Below are 19708 nucleotides of genomic sequence, written 5' to 3' on the forward strand. Positions count from 1 at the left end.
TGCTGGCCTGCTTCCTGATACAATGAGCCCCTAACTGGGGACAACTGTCATGGGGACAGTTGTACTGGGGACAACTGTCATGGTGGAGGTGCAAAGAGATGTGTGCGTGTGCACACCTGGGGGGAGAAAGAGAGAGAGAGATGTCAGGAGGCCAGGCCCGGGCTCGACACAATCAGCCTTCACTGTACTCCCCGCCCCCCCAACCCCTTCCCCCCCACCCCTGTCTGCAATGACAACAAACGCCTTCGTGGAATCCTTCCCCAGGGGACAGCTACCTTGGAGACCGTCCAGCCCCCACCTTCCCCCACCCCCCTGTGCCAGCTCCAGGGACCCGTGGATCAGTGGGGGTCCCGAGAGCTCACAGACACAAGCTGATGTGGCTGGGTAGCTACCAGAACATTCTTCACTGACTCTGCTGCCCTGGTCTAGTTGAGAGCTGAATTCCGAGATCCCTCTGTGGACCTCACTTCCTCCGGGCGGCTCCGCAGCCATCGGAGGTGGAGGTCCTGCCGGGAAATCTTCCCAAGAGTCCACTGGAGCCAGATCACCACGTGACAAGCCCCACGAGGTGGTGGCTGCGTTCACGGAGCCTGTCTCCTCCGCTGCCAGACTCCCTCCAGACAGCTCCGTGCCAGCTTAAACATTCAGGGATTTTGTAAACCGGTTGTTAAACACGGCTGCTGCGAAACATCAAATCATAGGAGCTAACTATTAGATAGATTATCTTAGACACAAAGGTAATGACTTCTCAAAACTTATCACTTCCTGATTATTTCACTTCCTGTTACTATTACCCATGAAGTCATTTACACCTGCTGAGCCTGGGAGGCGGGACACTATAATGGGGTGTTATGGGGCGTCTCTTCCCAGCTCCGAGACGCTGATGTCACGCTGGCCGCTTGCATTGGCCATAGAAGGAGTATTCACACCACAGAAATCGACAAATACTATGTTTATTTTTGAGAGAGAGACAAGAGCGTGAGCAGGGGAGGGGCAGAGAGAGAGGGAGTCACAGAATCCGAAGCAGGCTCCAGGCTCCGAGCTGTCAGCACAGAGCCCGACACAGGGCTCGAACTCACAAACCGTGAGATCATGGCCTGAGCCGAAGTCGGACGCTCACCCGACTGAGCCACCCAGGCGCCCCCATGAGTACTATAAATTAGGACTTTTTCTCCCCCGATTACTGGTAGTTCATACTTACCAGCACCACCGTCCCCCCCGCCACACCGCCACCACCAGCCCAGCGTGGTGGCTGACACAGAACAGGGCTCCACTGTCCACCCGTGGTGGGTAAACTGCCTGGAATGATCCCACGTGGCACATGCCGCCTGCTTCCTGCCGGGACTCTTGGGACTGGTCGATGCCTCGGCTACTTCGGTTCCCGGGAGCTGCTGGGGAATCGATCTGTATCAGCCTCCCACGCTGCTATAACAAATGAACGCAAACTGGATGGCTTAACACAGCATAAATTCATTCTGCCACTGTCCTAGGGGCCAGAAGTCCCAAATCAGGTGCTGGCAGGGCCACGCTCCCTCCGAAGTCTGACGGGGTGGATCCTCCCTTGCCTCTTGGCTGTTTCTTGGCTTGTAACTGCAGCGTTCAATGTCTGCCTCTGTCTTCATGTGGCCTTTGTCCCTCTGAGTGCTTCTGTGTGCCTTCTCCTCTTCTTATACGGACACCAATCCCTGGATTTAGAGCCCTCCCTCTTCCAGTACGACCGCACCTCAACTGATTGCATCCGCAAGGCCCCCATTTCCAAATGAGGTCACATTCTGAGGTTCCGGGGGGCCTTTTCTCCCACCCCCACCCAGGTACACTCTCTCTCCCAGTAAGCATTCTCTGAGCACACTCACACCTTCTAGGGATGGCCTGTTCCGTGTGGCCTCCCAGGAGCTAGAGTTCAGCCTTATCCCAACAACTACAGCCACCGCCCAGCGCTCACTTACGTGCCGGACCAGCCTCGGGGCTCGCTCTAAGAGGCGTTCCACAAACACCGTGGACACGGAAAGACACACATTAACTTCTCCCAACCTGCTGCGATCACAACATCTCATCGCTGTGGAGCACTTAGCACATGTCACGGCCGTGGTCTGTGCCAAAAGGTGCCATTTCTATGCTCTCCTTCGGTCCTTATTTCAAGCTGACGAGAAAGTCAGAAAGATGCACGCTCTCATATCCACTAACTTTTGCTTGGAGTTTCAGTGGTTTGTGGACTTCTGGAAGAGCACCGCTGGTCTCCTAAGAGTTCATAAACCCCAGGATAAGAAGTTCAGGAAAGGAACACATCCCATTAAGCTGGTGGCACCAACACGCAGCCACAGATGGCTGGAGACACAGATGCTCGGGACGGGGCCTCAAGAGACCCAGGCATCACATAGAGGAGCCTGTCAGTCTGCAGGAACTGGGGGGAGGGCCCTGGGTAGGCAGGACAGGGAGGGAAAACAAGGCTAAGGCCAGGGTAAGACCCAGGGTGCAGAATTTAAGGAGCTGTTCACTCTCTCTGAGGGTAACCCCCCTCCTGGCCTTGAAGGAGGATCCCAGCAAAACCCTAGTAGTGCAAAGTGGGCACCGGGCAGGGATGAGTCCCCAGGCACTGTGACAGTGGGGCCCCCCCAGGAAGCTGATGGCATAGTCACTTTGGGACACTTCAGAAGGGCTTATTTACAAAGGAGTGAATAGCAGAGAGGGGACCTCGGGGCACAGCGCGCTGCCTGGGCTTTACCAACGGGAGCCGGTACCGGGCCTGACAGATGAACATGACTGACGGGCCCAGAAGGAAAGTGAGGCTCAGAGGCGGCTGCCTTGACAGGGGCAGGGACCCGTGGTTGGGGGCCACGGTCAGTCAAGGTGACCTGGTGGGGAGAATTAACACCTGACCTCCCTCTCCTTCCCCTCCCCCATCTCCTGCTGGGGCTCCCCAGCAGGAGAGCCCAACAGGAAGTCAGAGGGCAAGGGAGACGGCTGATGATGGCCTGGGTACACGGCAGGGTAGAGGAGCCTGGAGGAGAACAGAGGACAATGGGTTGGGGCAAAACGAAGCGATCCCGTACAGAGCAAACCCAAACCAGATGTGGGAGTTGGGTTCTGAGAGATGAGCAGGTAGTTGATGGGGCCCAGGAAGCCCAGGCCGAGCGAGCCCCAGGCCCTCAGCCACCTGCCAGAGGAAGCTCCTGTAAAGAATGCAGATTCCTCGGGGTGCCTGGGTGGCTCAGTCGGTTAAGCGTCCGACTTCAGCTCAGGTGGTGATCTCACCGTTCATGAGTTCGAGCCCCGCGTCGGGTTCTGTGCTGACGGCTCGGAGCCTGGAGCCTGCTTCGGAGTCTGTGTCTCCCTCTCTCTCTGTCCCACCCCTGCTCACGCTTTCTCTCTTTCTCTCTCAAAAGTAAATAAACATTAAAAAAAAAAAAATTTTTTTTTTAAAGAATGTGAATTCCTGGGCCCTGAACCCTGATTCGGATTCAGTGACTCGTGGAGTGATGGAATCTGTCCTGCTAGACCCCTTGAACCGGCATCGTTGAGCCTTGAGCAGGGGCTACAGATGGCCTCTGCCGAGGGCCAGGCCTGGTCCCTGGGCTCTGGGGGTCCTTGGCCTGGGAAAGGCAGGGGGTAGGAAGCCAAAGAGATACTGATGGCTCAGCCTCACACCTCCGGAGACCCCCAGACCCTCCCCCAAGCCTTTATCTCCTTCCCCTCTTCTCTGTCACCCTCGAGGGGCTGTGCATGCAAGGTGACCCACAGTGGGTGGCCTCGGGTCCTGCACACCGGACTGGGGAGAAGCTGAGGTGGGGTATGGGCGGAGGGTGCCGCGGATGGGGAGGGCCACACTGGGGAGCCACTTCTGAGTGGCTGTGCACAGGAGTATTTGGGGGACACGAGGACCCTGCCTGTCTCCATTCCCGGGCTGGCGTCTGGTCCACTGCCCAGGGCTGGCCCACCTGGCCCATGACAGCCTTCCACAGTCCTATCCCCTGGCTCTGCTATGACCTTCACAGCCCGTGGGGGACCCGAGGCCACTCCTTCCCTTCTGGGTGTGTCTCTGCAGGACAGCTTATGGGGAGCGAGCCCCCAGATGGGCCAACGGGGTCCGGGACCAGCTGACCCTGGGCCAGCTCTCCTCCGGAAGAAGGGCATGGCTTTGAGGTCTCAGCCACTCCTGGCTTGAACCCACACCGGAGCCCAACTCAGGGCTGGCCACGGAAGTGCCAGGCTGCCCTCGAATGCACCAGGGGCAGACGGCCAACCCGCAACCCTTCCTAAGTTGACCTGACGCGAAACAAAAGCCAAGCGCTGCGAGTGAGGGGACCAGCTCCCCGGATGACATCCTGGCGCCCCAGTGTGAAAAGACCCTGGGCCACTCGGCTTGCCGGGCTGCTGGCAGAGCCGGGTCCCACCTCCACTCCCCAGGCCGCCTCCCCTGGCTGCGGGCGAATCTCCAGCTCTAATCCCACTGTACTGCCGGCCCCGGCCCGGTCCTGCCAGGATCGGGAGTAATTAGTGCTGTCGTGCTGGGCTTGTAGAAGGGCGGGCTGTCCCCAGGGGCACCTGCAGCAAGAGTGTGGACTCCGTGACACGACGGCCACCTTCTTCGGGAGGAAATCCACCCCCCGGACCAGAACCTCAGGACTCTGACCTCTGTGCGAGCCGGGCCTTCCCTCCTGCGGAAGGGTGGAGGGTCAGAGCGGGTGGTGGGCCAGGCTCCCTTAACCAATGCCCAGGGCTTTCCACAGTGCCCCGCACAAAGTGCCACTCTCTGGAGATTTGTAGAATGAATTGACAGAAGGCTGGACGGACACAGCCTCAGACAAAGGAAGAAGGAAAGAAAGAGGCCACCCCTGTCCCGGGTCTGGGAGAGCAGAGGGAACAAACGACACCTGCTGTGGAGCGGGGAGGTGGTCGAGGAATCTGGGAAGGCGGGTGCTTCCTGATCCAAGGTTGGTCATGACGAAACCTCTTGTTGGCATAAACTGACACGAAGCGCCCTTCAATCCCAAGGCCGAGAGGTGAGAGGTGGTCATGGAGGGGATGCAGAGGTGGGGTGCAGGGGGATGATTTATCCACACCAGTCAGGGGCACACCACTTCTCTACCACCGAGACCCTTCCTATTACCTTCCCCTCTTGTCTGCCGACCCCCATGTCTTGAAGGTGTTGGTTTGTCAAACAGGGTTAGGAATGATCTATTTATTTGCAATTTTCTTTTTTTTTATTCATTGAAGACATCTGTAACTCTTTGATCGCCTTCCTTACCAATATGAGATAATGAAGCTACTTCTCGCCCAAAGCCAAGTCACGTGATATCTTCATTAACCGTTGTGGCCGGATGGTGGGTCCATGTATGGTTTCCATGACACTATCTGGAAATGGTTCCAGATCATCCACGGACAACTCCCTTCCGAGCAAGCAGCCGTATTCTTGGTCTTTTCCGTCTCTCTCTTTGCTAGGCTCCTCAGGACTCACCATGTGAGAAACACTGTAAATGCTTCGTCATCTTACTGTTGGCAAGAACTCCCCGTTTAAAAACTTCCCACTCACCTTCTACCCCTTTTGTCTTTGACCATGGCCTTTGCTTCTTTGAAGACCCGCTTTCCTTCCCTGACTTCTGTTGAATTTCACCAGCTCCCCACTGACAGCTACTTCCCGATCACCCTAAGAGGCATGCGTAGGCAGTGTCTCCACTTTACAGATGGGGAAACCGAGGGCCGGTGAGGTCAATAAATTGCCCGAGGTCCATAGCTGCTGAGTGGCGGTGGTGGAATTTGAACTCCGGGTTCTGCTTCCGGACTGGCAGACTTTGAGGAGCTTCGGCGGTGATACAACCCACCTCTGCCCTGGATTTTCCTTCTGGTTCTATTTACTTCCCCTCTTTGGGGAAAGAATAAGCCAAGTGTGAGACAACTTAAGATTATTACAAGTTGGTTTGTGTAAAAGGAAGATGATGAACCACCTTTCCTGGACACAACACCGCTTCCGAGGCCGGCACGGCTATCTCACAAGGTCTGTCCTTGAGGCTGGTGCGTGCATCCCTGGTCCCATGCCACATCAAGGAGGTGGTGGCTCTTTGGGGGGATCGACGGGATGGAGCACGGATACATGAACTGTGTCGTCCACTGTGAGTATGGGAGGCCCCTCACAGAGAAGGACAGAGGCGGGGTCTGAAGAGAAAGGTGGGCCAGGGCCTGTGCCCTCCCCCCACCTCACCCCACACTCCGCAGCCACATGTCTGCACCCACAGAAAAAGTTTTATTTTGAGTCTTTTTCTTTCACCTGAACGGAATCACGACGCACGTATTATTTTACGATTTGCACTTCTCTGTCAATAACAGGACTTCCAGAATTTTCCAGGTCAGTACATGGAGATCTATCGACTTCGCTCGAAAACACGATACAAGGCGTCTCTATTATTATTACTATTATTTTTTCCAGAACAGCTGGAATTCTTCCCAAGACATCTTCGATAAGAACAGAAGTTTTCCTCGTGCGCGAACGGAGGGGTATAGGCAAGACGGATGTCACCGGAGCCTCCGTGGAGACAAGCCTGGCCTGTTCCTGAGACGCCCCCCTCCACTGACAGCACATGCCTCGCTCTCCCAGGGTCCGGAGGCTTTCCAGCCAGAGGTCAGGTTCTAAGGAAGGAAGTTCGGGAGCTCAGAGCTGGGAGGCAGCTCACTGGGTCTGCACATTCTTCACAGATTAGTAACACATTCTCCTCCAGTTCATTGTTAGCCAATTGGGAGCGCTTTCCTTTTGCTCCCTTAGTGAGGTAATGTCACGATTTTACACATGCCTTTAATTGCAGCTCCCTCCCTTCCTCAGAAACTAATCGAGCATTTTCCAGGTCAGATTGCTGTTTAGTCATCTGGACACGAGGCCCTTTCCTCTTGCCTTAATCTTTCCCAGGCTGGAGTCTGTCTTTGAAACAATAGGAAATGACAAGGTCTATTTTTCTTTTCTTGAAAGGACTCAATCCATGGAGTCATGAGTTGGAACGGAGAAAGTAGGGGGAATGAATATGTACCCCCCAATCGGAAGTGACCAGCTTTCCTCTCTTTGTTCTGCCCGGTGCCGCGGGCTCAGCTCACGATATCCCAGAGAGTTTGCTTAAAAGCAGGAAGGCGGCATTTTCACCTCAAGATAAATTCCCAGTTGGATTTTCTGTTGGCCCAGTCTGAAATGCAATCAGGCTGTGAGCAAATCTCGAAGCAAAGGCTGGGAGCCTTTCAAAGACAGGCTTTGCCAGAATAACTTGTTGGGCCCTGGATGAGATTGATTACAGCTTAAAGCACCCACGTGAGTCAGTCACTAGAATAGCTTCCTAAGCGTGATGATTTTAATTTCTCCAACAGAATTAAGCTGTAATCTGGTACTTTCCAAGATGCTAATTGGATAGTGAGCGGTAAAATCGGGAGCGATTGCTATTCCAAGAGTCGGAAGGCCAAGGTTTGAGGCCAGGCCCTGCTGGCCGAGGGTGGAAGAGGTGAGTCCCTTACCTGCTCTGGGGGGTGGAAGGATGTTGCCCAGAGAGGGTGATTCCATACTTACTGCCAGGGGTCAGACAAGTCCCATGGCCTGGAGCACTGACCCGCCTCCTGGTGTCCTGCACCATTGTCCTGTTTTCCCATGGTGCACCCCACCCCGCCTCTGGCTCTTCCCCATCCCTAAACATGCCCTTCCCACCCCCGCCTCCGGGTCTATCACTGCTGCTCATTTCTGCACGTCAGGTTTCCACACCTTGATTCACCTTTTACAATTCTGCTCATTCTGGGGCGCCTGGGTGGCTCAGTCGGTTGAGTGTCTGACTTCAGCTTGGGTCAGGATCTCAGCGTTCATGAGTTCGAGTCTCACGTGGGGCTGGCTGCTGTCAGCACAAAGCCTGCTTCGGATCCTCTGTCTCCCTCTCGGCGGGCCCCTCCCCTGCTCTCTCTCTCTTTAAAATAAACATTAAAAAAAAAAAAATACTGTCAGGGGCGCCTGGGTGGCTCAGTCGGCTGAGCATCGACTTTCAGCTCAGGTCATGATCTCGAGCTTTGTGGGTTTGGGCCCTGCGTCGGGCTCTGTGCTGACAGCTGGGAGCCTGGCGCCTGCTTCGCATTCTCTGTCTCCTCTCTCTCTCTCTCTCTCTCTCTCGCTCCTCCCCTGCTCTCTCTCTCTCAAAAATAAACATTGAAAACAAAACTTTAAAAATTAAAATAAAATTTTATTAAATAAATAAATAAATAAATACAGTTCTGCTCATTCCTTGAGGATCAGGCTGAACGCCTCCCCCATTCTTTCTGTGCTCCGGGCCACCTGGTTTGACCATATACTGTCATTCTCACAGCCTGCCTTGTGAAACCAGAACATCCAAAGGATAAAAGGGAAGGACCAGCTCTGCGCCCGGGTTCAGGGGCCATGTGAGATACTGCAGGAGAAGAGGGGGAGGAGGGAGGGAAGGGGGCTCGGTCGTGGTGACCCAGCAGAGCGGCCTGGGGACGGGGGACAGGCTCCCGGGGTGCGAAAGGCCTGGCCCGAGGTTCTCTGGACTGTTCCCGGGAGTGCCGACTGTCTCTGGATCAGGAGGAAGGATAAGTGGCCAGGGCAGGGCAGGTGGATAGGGCTCCCATGGCTCTGCGGTGTGTCAGAACCCACGAAAGTTGGGCTGCAGCTGTGGCTGTGGGCCCGTGCACCCACCGAGGCGCACCAGGGCGACAGAGGCCTCGGGACTGGAGAGCAGGGACACTTGGGGGCATCCCCTTGAAGGTGAGCCGAGGTGGGGTACGTGGCACCTGGGTCCCACACTTCTGTGCCTGGGATTTCACCTGATCCCACCCCTGGTTGGCGAGGCCCCGGGGTGGATACCCGCTCCATTCACTGCAGTGAGTTGGGCTCACGCCTGTGCGTCTAAAATTTTTTTAATTTAGTATTTATTTTGAGAGAGAGACAGATCACGAGCAGGGAGGAGCCGAGAGAGAGGGAGACGCGGAATCCGAAGCAGGCTCCAGGCCCTGAGCGGTCAGTACCTCATGAGCCGTGAGATCATGACCTGAGCCGAAGTCGGACACTCGACTGACGGAGCCACGCAGGTGCCCCTACGTGTCTGATTTAACCCACTAGCCCAGCGTCGCTCAGCAGAACCGTCCACACTAGGACAGTAGCCACCCGCCACGTGGCTGGTGAACCCTTGCCATGTGACCGGTGTGACTGAAATCTGACGTTGAAATTGCGTCAACTGATTTAAATTTAGGTTTAGATAACCACGTGTGGCACTGGACAGCACAGCCTTGGGTTGTCCATGTCAGCGATTAGACGTCGTCTCATTCATTCCCCGGGGAGCCCGCACAGTGCCCCACAGAGGGGGTGCGCGTGGATTTGAAATTCCTAAAAAGGAGGTAGTGACCTCGGGTTATTAGCCAGCTTCCTGAGTTCTCCCTTATGTGGTTGGTGTTATCATGGCCCTTGCTTGCCTTATTTCCAACTATAGGCCAGCATGGCTCCCAGTTGACAAGGCATTTGGAATGAGTATTTGTTTAGGATTTAATCTCCCGGGCTCCTGTCCAGTCTTGGGATGGACTTTGGCCAGCTCTGGTCAGGCTTACAATGGGCTTCTTAAAAAAAAAAAAAAAAAAAAAAGACCACAGTTCCGGGTTCGTAACTACCCCCCCACCCCCAGAACTGGGCATAGCCTTTTAAGTCCATGCAGGGGAGACTCCACAATGGACTCGGCTGAAGAATCCAAGGAAAGTCTGACCTTGACACTTTCCCCTGAGCCCTGCAGACAGTTGCCCATCCTCTACGAAGTCTTCCGGGCAGCAGGGCAGAAACGGGGCTGCCTCGTCCCCTCCCTCAGCTTGTTCTTGCTTTGCCCTTGAATTCTGTCAGATCTCCTGTAGAAGGGACACGGCCTTGGCCATGCTGGATGCTGCCCCTCAGGGGGGAGGAATAACCAATGATAAAAACTTGCCTTCCCTGTTGTTCGTATTGGATGCGAAGCACCACGACCCTCAGCACCACCAGGAAGGACGTATTGTTATTATGCCCATTTTACAGATGGGGAAACGGAGACGCAGGGAGATCAACCCGAGATCAAACTGGGACCGAGTCAGAGTAGAAGCTGGGAGGCAACAGGGCAGTGAAGGGAGCCTGAGTCGGGGACAGAGCCACGTTCACTGTGGTTGGCCTCCGCGTCTCAGTGTCTGGGGTGGGGGCAGGGAGCAGGGTGAAAGGAGGGCTCCCTTCCAAGACTTACCAGACACGAGGCTGACTCTTTCCTGGCACCACTCGACAGTGGGAGGGGTACCTGATGATCCTTTGGGTCTGGCCTCCACTGAGGTTTCGAGCGACGTTGTGCCAGCAGTGTGGGCCGACAGGGACCGGCACATGCCCCCCCCCCCAGGTCCACAGCCCCTCACCCCGGGGGGCAGGTCAGTTTCCTGAGATGGGGACCCTTGCATGAGTGATTTCCTGAAGGAGTGCTCTCAGGAGGAATTCGTGTAAGAAAATGGCTCCGTTCAGAATGATCGTGTCCCCCCCCACCCCCCCAAGATTCACATGCGGAAATCCTAACCCTCAGATACCCTGGTATTAGGAGGTGAGGCGTCTGGGTGGTGATCGGGCCATGAGGACAGAGCTCCCGTAAGTGGAACTAGCGCCCTTATGAAAGAGGCTGCATAGAGCCCTGCCCCGTCCCTTCTACCACATGAGAAGGTGCGGGCAGGGAACCGGGACGAGGGCCCACCCCCGACTGTGCTGACTCCCAGAGCCTGGGCCGCAGCTTCTAGAACTTCGAGAAATAGGTTCGTATTGTTTACAAGCTGCCCAGTCTGGGGCCCGTTGTGGTAGCAGTCTGGGAAGACCAAAACAAAGAGGATGGGAACCGGTTCTCTGCAGAAAAGGGCAGCCGGGGGCCGTCGGGGGGCACCCCCTCCCCTCCCCCGGTCCGGGGATCCGGGCATCACCCGCTCCACATCTGTGGAAGCTTCTGGGTCCCCGGGGGTGTGCTGCTCCTCCCCGAGGCGGCCCCGGACGCTCGGCGTCTACGAGGCCCCAGCGGCCCCCGCCAACGTCCAGCCCCGGGACTGCAGAAGGGCCGACTTTTCCAGCGGGCAGCTCGCGTCTGGCGAGGCGGTGTTTGCAGCAGGGGCCTGAGGTGCTGACCGGGGCAAACCTCCCACCAAGGGCTGGCTTCTTCTCGCAGGGCTTCCGGGACCCCACTGCTCGGAAACAGAGGGGTGTCTGTTGCCCAGAGAGGCACAAAGCGGAGGAGCAGCCGCGTGGGCCCCGCGCTCCCTGGGGAGCCTTCCACCCGGGAGCTTCCTCTGGCCGCCACGCTCCAGCGGCAGCCCTTCATCCGAATCTGCTTCGGTCCTCTCCCTCCTGGGCTTCATGCCCGTGCAAACACATTCTCAGCAGGACCCCTCGGGCTCTGTGCATGAGAAGAACGTGGCATTCTTCTTTGAGGCTCAGAAAATGCAAATAAACAGCTCACTACGTTCGCGGGGGCCAAACAAGGGCCCTTGCCCGTGGCGGGCCTGTCCTCCGTGTGGCCTCCTCAGGGGTCCTGGGAGGGGTGTGCACGTGCGTGGGGCTTGGGGGTTGGGGACGGCTCAGAGAAGGGAAGACCCCTTGGGACACTCCACAAAAGCTTTACGATGGAGGTCCATGTGGGCCAGACTCTTTCTCCAACTGGTAAAGGGAAGACCTCCAGCTGCCATGTTCCCTTCAGCCCCAGGAAGACAGCAGAGGGACAGTATTTATGCTCATGGATGTGCCGCCTGGGAGCTAGATATGGAGACAATGGGGACAGGCGGCTCCAGGAGCCGGGACAATACCCAAGTGCTCCTTGCTGGGCTCCCAGAAATGAAAGGACAAGCCTTCTCTTTGATTAGAACCGAATCCTCAGGAAGAAGTTAGACAATGGAGCCGTGTGTTCATGTCACTGTCTGCCATGACCCAGAAGAAATTTCTCTCTCATGACAGGTTTAAAACATGGCATCTCCAGCCCCGCCAACCTCTCCCAGGACCCTGCATTACGGAGGACTCAGTTACCTGGAGGTCCTGAGGCGTTTCAGCCTCTGCCCAAACCACCCCAACCAAGCTCTCTCGACCAATCCCTACCCTCCCACCTTCTCAGGGGTCAGAGTAAGGGAAGTTCATTCTGAAATTGGCGGGAGGACGGGGTGAAAGAGGGGATGTCACTCTGACTCATCTTCAGCGCCCCCCCCCTTCCCTCTGTTGAGTGGAAAACATAGAATTTCTCAACAAACCTGCAGTCGCCATTTTGGGCGACGGCACTGTTGTTAAAATACCGCGTGTTAAAATACACGAATGTTTACAGCAGCGTAACTCACAGTAGCCAAAGGTGGAAACAACCCGGGTGTCCACCAACAGACGAATGAGTGAGCAGAATGTGTTCTACCCATGCAATGGGATAGTATTCGTCCACAAAAAAGGAACGAAGTCCTAACACGTGTTACGACACGGTGGAACCAGAAGACGTTGCGCTAAGCGAAAGAAGCCAGGCACGACAAGACCACCCACGGTGTGATTCCATTTATAGGAACTGTCCAGATGGCACCTTGATCTTGGACTCCAACCGTCCCAAGCTGTGAGAAATAAATTTCGACTGTTCCTAAGCCACTCAGTCTGCGGCATTCTTGTTGTAGCAGCTCAAATGAACTAAGACAAACTGAATGACACAAAAACAAACAAACAGGACTGCAGACCCCTTCTCAAGGCAGGATGCTGGGCCGGTTGAGGAGAGACTCCACACCCACCCTTTCCTGCATGCCTCGGATGGGCCCTTCACTCTCAGGTCCTGGGGGGGGGGGGGCGGTGGGGGGGGACTGAGAGAAAAATGCCTTCTCCGTATCCAGCATTGTTTGAGTCCCTGAGGGAACAGCTAGTTATTCCCGATCACCTCACAACTAAGTCCCCTCCATCCCGTTCTGCCATGTGAACTGGGCCCCCATACTTAACCTGTCAGCCTTCCGCTTCCTCAACTACATGTGCCTGCTTGCCGGGTTGGTGGCAGAAAGCTTGTCCATCCACAGCAGACATACGAGATGGATATGACACCATCATTTTTGTACTCTAAGTACCACTGGAACAAAAAAGAAAAAAAATGGGGGGGCGCCTGGGTGGTTGAGTCAGTTGAGCATCCTATTCTTGATTTTGGCTCGGGTCATGACCCTAGGGGAAGTGGGATCGAACCCTGCCTCGGGCTCCATGCTGGGTGGGGAGCCTGCTTGGGATTCTTGCTCTCTCTCCTTCTGCTCCTCTCCCCCCTTTCACACACACACACTCTCTCTCTCAAATAAGTAATAAATAAATAATAAAATCTTATTCTACTCCATAGCTATAAGCCTCCTGTCCAGCAGGGGGAGCTGTCTAAAGGAACCTCTCACCAGTTCTCCCATTAGGAATCGGTTTCCTTACCTTTTTTTTTTTCTTCTGCTCCCCTGCAATGATTTGAAAGGTAACTCCCCACCTTGATCCTTGCCCAGAGGACCATTGGGTAATCTGGATGATCCCTTTTACCACCAGAAGCTGTGCACTTTTACATTCTGAATCAGGAGTGGGCAAACTTTTTCTCTAAAGGGCAAGAGAGCAGGGGCGCCTGGGTGTTTCAGTCGGTTCCGCGTCAGACTTTGGCTCAGGTCATGATCTGGCGGTCCATGGGTTCTGAGCCCCACGTGGGGACTCTGCTGACAGCTCAGAGCCTGGAGCCTGCCTGGGATTCTGTTGTTTTCCTCTCTCTCTGTGTCCCTCCACTGTTCATTCTCTCTCTCTCTCTCTCTCTCTCTCCCCTCGCGTCTCTCAAAAATAAATAAACATCAAAACAAAACAAAGGGCAAGAGAGTAAATATTTTAGGTCTTGTGGCCCACACATTATTTACAAAATCAGGTAAATGCTTGCTACCTGTTTTTGTACACCTGTGAGCTAAGAAAGGTTTTTACATTTTAAAGTGATTAAAAAAAAAAAAAAGAATAATATGTGACATGTGAAAATGAAATCAAATTCAAAATTTCAGCATCTGTAAATAAAGTTTTATTGGGACACAGCTACATTCACTCATTATGTATTAGCTATGTATAGCTACCTGTGAGCTACAATGGCAGAGTTGAGCAGTCATGGCATGACCCACATGCCTAAAATATCTTGCCCTTTAAGAAAAATTTTGCTGAGGGGCACCTGGGTGGCTCAGTCGGTTGAGTGTCTGACTTCGGCTCAGGTCACGATCTCGCGGTCCATGGGTTCGAGCCCCATGCCGGGTTCTGTGCTGACAGCTCGGAGCCTGGAACCTGCTTCGGATTCTGTGTCTCCCCCCACCCCTCCCCCGCACCTCCCCTGCTTGCACTCTCAGAAATAAGTAAACATTTAAAATTAAAAGAAAAGAAAAGAAAAGAAAAATGTTGCTGATCTCTGTTCTAAATAAATAATTTTAGTGATTAAAATCCGCCATAGTGGATGGATTCAAGCTTGCTGTCCTGTATATCAGTACATTTTTTTTTTTTTTTGATACAAGGAATCTCCTGTTTACTCATTTGTAAAAGGGATGATAGCCCTACCTCATGAGGTTGTTGTGAGGAATTAATGACTTAACATACGAAGAGCAGCTACAACAGAGCCTGGAATTATAAGCACGCAGTAAATGTGCATTCTATGTTAATGTATAAAAATGAATTTAAGGGGCACCTGGGTGGCTCAGTCGGTGAGCGTCCAACTTCAGCTCAGGTCACGATCTCACGGTTCGTGAGTTCGAGCCCCGCGTCGGGCTCTGTGCTGACAGCTCAGAGCCTGGAGCCTCCTTTGGATCCTGTGTCTCCCACCCTCTCTGCCCCTCCCCTGCTCATGCTCTCTCTCTGTGTCTCAAAAATAAATAAACATTAAAAAAATTTTTTTTAAAGAATTTAAATAAATAAAGAAAACAAAGACTTCCCTCCTAATTTATTTTGAATGTGCTGTAAACAGTTTGAAAGGTCCCTTTAACAGCTTCCGGCTTCTCTGGTATTGGATGACATAACAAATACTCCTTCACGGAAGGTGCGAGTGAGATAGAACCGGAGGGGCATTTTGGATCCTTCCCTCTTCAGAAAGTGTGATCGCATAAGATGTGTCTCTTTTTCAGTAGAACTGGCTCATATTTCTCGGGAGTGAGGTGTCCAAACCACTGTTCATCCATATTTCCTGGATGATTTGCTCCCTGCGCTCAATCCTTTCGGCCAGCTCTGCAGCTTCTATGGAACTGTAGACAGGATATGCAGTCCTACAAAACCCAGACGGTTCCCCTGGAAAATCAGAATCTGAAGAGTCCTCCTCCCCCTCTTCATCCTCACTGTCTTCCTCAGCCTTGTCACTTCCTGGCACGAGGTGTTCCTTCACCAGCTGCAGCTCCCGGAAGTCCTTGGTGCAGGACACCCTGATGACCAGGGCGCACAATGTGAGTGCAAGACCGATGCAGACACTGGACACGAACAGCAGGGCTGCTCTCTCTGGGTGGGCTGTGGGGGGGGGGGGGGGGGGAAAGGACAAGTCAGGAGCTGGCTGGGACTGTCAGCCTTCACCAATCCACAGAAACAGACGTCTGCCCAAACCAACAGCTCACACAGGACGCCAATCCTGAGCAGCATCTTTTTCTTTAAATATTTTTTTTAATGTTTATTGATGTTTGAGAGGGGGAGAAACAGAGCACGAGCGGGGTAAGGGCAGAGAGAGAGAGAGGCAGGCACAGAATCCGAAGCAGGCTCCAGGCAGCCTGCTTTCTGTTTTGAGGGAGTTGTCATCAAAGAGCCCGACGCGGGGCTCAAACTCCCGAACCACGAGGTCACGACCTGAGCCGGAGTCAGAGGCTTAAGCGACTGAGCCACCCAGGTGCCCCTTGAACAGCATCTTTGAAACCAGCCTCACCTAACTGGTCGTACACTCCCGTTGGCTTAAAACAAGAAAAAGTTTTGAGCCTGCGTGGTCAATCCATATAGGTACACGAGAGGACACACAGCAGAGCGACTCAGAAGCTGGACCCCCCCCCCCCCCCCGCCGCCGACCGCCCCGAGCGCAAACTACGATCTGCCACTTATTAGCTGCGTGACTGTTGGCTGGTTACATAACCCCTCTGTGCCTCAGTTTCCTCATACATAAAATGGGGCTAATAGCACCTTCCTGCCAAAGAGTGCATTCCTGTAACACTCTCGGAACATTCACTGACACATAGTAAGCGCTCAAGAAACTGTTCACTAGTATTAGTGGTAGCAGCGAATTATGAAAAATTAATTTATATATAAAGTATATGTACATGAATGTACTACGAATACAGTAGATGCTAGCAAAGCTTGATGTCTTTTAGATTAAAAAATAAATGTACGCAGAAGTTTCTAGTAGTTCTTCCCACATCCAAATGATTGCGTAAGAATAACAGAAACAATGCTAATTTGTACCACGTATTCTGGCCTAAGTCCCGACATAAGGTGAATCCTTACCTTACCTCTGCGCGGAAAGGGCCATTATTGTCCCCATTTTGTAGTTATGTATCCCTTGAGGTCCTAGCACTGCCGCTTTGGGAAATAACGATGCAGCAAACTCCCTCAAAACAGAAATCAGGCGCTGGCAGACTTTCTCCTTCAAGGGCAGATAGTGAGGATCTCAGCCTTTGTGGGCCGTGAGTCTGTGCTGCCTTTGTGCACAAAGGCAGCCCCAGACCTACAGGGGTGGCTACTAAAACTGGATTTACAAAACCGGCCCGAGGGCCACAGTTTGCTGACCCCTGAAACAAAGGCTCAAGCTGAGCCAGCAAAGGGAAGCCACCGCCTGTGGACAACTGGCCTCTGTAGGCTTAGCCAGACCTGGATTCGGGATCTCGGGCTGTGAGCTCCTTGTGGGGTGGGCACTTGGAACCCCTGGCATTTGCTCAGTGCATCTCAGTGATCCTTCTCTAGGCACAGCACCCCCCCCCCCCCCGCCACCGCCCCCCATTTACCACGCGGAAGTATCATGAATAATGACTATTGCCTTTGCTGCCTCTGTCCTTCCCCAGAGGTCCAGACTGGTGTCAAAACTCCAGGGTTGTTAAGTTTCCTATATCATCAAGGGATCTAGCCCACTGTGGTCTGATGGGAAGAGATCTAACTAAGCAGGACGCATCCCCTGGAAACTCGAAACCTCTCCGTTCGGCTTCCTTCACTTGCAGCTCAAGTCGCGGGTGCAGCTCCTGGACCCAGATATGTTGTTCTTTGTTGCCATCACCCCTACTAGTAAAATCTGATCGCTCTCTTTATGACACGAAGTCTTAACGCCAATCGATCCAGCTCAGGGAAGGACAGGGTGTGTTCTTAAGTGCTATTAATAGTAATATATTTTTCCTGAGGGTCAAGGCACTTTGAAGATTTGGTCAAACACAGCCATGCATCCTTTGCGAGAAAAGAAAAGGCTATTTTCATTTCTGGGAGTGGAGGTAGAATGGGGATTGGGCTGCCATTTTCATTAAACAACAACACACAGAATGATGGAAAGACCAGAGACTCTAAGGCAATAGGGCGGATGTTTCTTTCTCCCTCCCGCACATCACAGCCTCCGCTGACAGCTGACTCCTCACCCCTGACTCCTCTCCCCTCCTGTCCCTTTGAATGTCCCTTTCCTCCCCCTGCTGCCCCCACCCCACCCGCCCCAAACCTCCCAGCCAATGTCCCCTCCAACCCCCCCATTCTCGGGGCACCCCGATGTGGGCTTTGGATGCAGCCACTACCCATCTCCTCCTTCCCTCAGCATAAACCGTGAGTCCCGCTGGCGGCCACGCCTGCCGCCATCACCCCTGCGGCCCCTGTAAGGACTGTGGGCGGGGCAAGGGAGTCCCGCCTGTTCCTTTTCCAGCCACCCACAGGTCAGGACAGGGCCACTTCCGGGGAGAAAGAGTCCCGTGATGGTCGAGCTTCCGGGAAACCACGATCACCGGTTTCTCTCCTCTCCTCTGAGAGGTCAGTCATTCCCAGCAGTGGTGTGGTGGGCAAGCCTGGGCCTCACCCTCCCTGGACAGAGTTTGAGATCTGGCTCTGCCCCAGGCAGGCAGGTTAACTCTGGGCTAGTTACCATACCTTTTTCTCCCCCCTCCCCTCCCTTCTTCCCTTCCTTCCTTTTTAAGGAGCCCAGGTGGACAGAATTAAATTAGGAATTAAATTAGGCTAGGACACATCCTCTTTGCTGGTCAGGGCACGGCCCTCCTTGATGTTTATTCATTTCATTACTTTTATTTTTTTAAGTTTATTTATTTGAGAGAGACAGAAAGAGAGAGCATGAGCAAGGGAGGAGCAGAGAGAGAGAGAGAGAGAGAGAGAATCCCAGGCAGGCTCCACACTGTCAGCACAGAGCCCGATGTGGGGCTCAAACTCACAAACGGCGAGATCGTGACCTGAGCAGAAATCAAGAGTCAAACGCCTAACCGACTGAGCCACCCTGGGAGTTTTTAACTGAATATTACGCTGCCTCCTACTGCTCCGTTATCTTGACTACGCGGTGGCTTATTCACACTCTCTCCTGCTGGTCTCTGTCTCCGTGGTCGTCAGGCTCTTGCCACGTGGGCACCGTAGCCTCAAACAGTCCTGTAAATGTCCCTGATGTCCACGTGCAAGTGTTCCTCTTGGGGACGGACCTACGAGGGAGCTGATACATGTATGCAGTTTCTATATATTCTTGGTAATAACCATTTGACAGTATATGTTGTGACTATCTCTTGGTGAGTGGCTGGGACTTCCACTTTCATTAAGGCGTCTTTTGATCTGGTGAATTTATCTGAAGACCAGGAACACCACCGCCCTTCTCCGTCTTCCTCTCTCCTCTCTCGCCCTGTCACCCACCTTCCCACTGTGGCCACTGCAATCTTTTTAAAATTGCACACGGGATCACATCACTGCCCTACTTAGCACCGGGAAACAGTTTCCCTCTTCTCACTAAGTTGGAAATCAAATCCTGACCGTAGCCTGCGAAGCCTTGGCCTTGCTAGGCCTTGGCCCCAGCTACCCTCCCCAAGTTCAGCTCCAAGGACTCATTCATGCCTCAGTTTCTGTTTTCCTGCCGCATTGGCCTCCTTCCATTCCCCACGGGGCTGGGGCGAGGGGCAGATGGCCTCACACCTTGGTGCTTTTGCACGGAATGTACTTTCTTCCTCCTTCATCTAGACCTTTCTGCCCCTACCCCCAGGCTGCCAGGTCCCCCCCACCCCCCCCACCCCCCGTCGTTAGGTTCCATAGCATCTTGAATGTCACTAAATCGCTGAAGGTGTTTTATCCTGTCTCACCCCAGAGAACGCAAGCTCCATGAGGGCAGGGGCCGAACTCTCTTGTTCTTCAGGAATCCCCAGCGCCCAGGGCAGAGCAGGGATTATGCAAACACCTGCTGAGTCCGTGAGAAGAGGGGTGCCCTGTGGGCGGGGCTCCATTACAGAGCTGCCTCTCTTCCTCTCTCCCTCTGCTTCTGGGAGGTGACGGTCAACTGCAAGGAGACCTTCTCACTTATCAGGCCCTACGTGCCTCCTGCCCAGTGGTCGCTCTTTAGGCCATGTCTACACCAAGTCTGCTGAGATCCCGGGATCAAAGTTGGTGAACACGGCAAAGCCTCATGGGAGCCAGGCTTCCTCATCATCTACGCTGACTCGTTTGAGGTCACAGAATCACCAGGTGTTAGTTAGAGGGCACCTGGAGGTGGGCCGGCCCAAGTCCTCCTGAGGCAGCCTCGTCCTTTGTCCACAG

General features: G+C 53.9%; 1 protein-coding gene across 4 annotated transcripts in view; it reads right to left on the bottom strand.

Moving 5' to 3' along the window:
* Positions 1–14893: 14893 nt before the first annotated feature.
* Positions 14894–19708, bottom strand: part of EVA1C (eva-1 homolog C) — a 75768-nt gene continuing 70953 nt past the window's right edge. For 3 of the 4 annotated variants that reach the window (XM_053220634.1, XM_053220633.1, XM_027041714.2), the window contains one exon: positions 14894–15475. In XM_053220634.1, coding sequence (XP_053076609.1) covers positions 15099–15475 — 377 coding nt within the window. In that variant the 3' untranslated portion in view covers positions 14894–15098. Of the gene's footprint in view, positions 15476–16023; positions 16590–19708 lie in introns of those variants that run through there. The other variant, XM_053220635.1, reaches the window with a different exon arrangement.

The sequence above is a fragment of the Acinonyx jubatus genome, chromosome C2 (assembly GCF_027475565.1).
Source record: "Acinonyx jubatus isolate Ajub_Pintada_27869175 chromosome C2, VMU_Ajub_asm_v1.0, whole genome shotgun sequence".
NCBI classification, from domain to species: Eukaryota; Metazoa; Chordata; class Mammalia; order Carnivora; family Felidae; genus Acinonyx; species Acinonyx jubatus.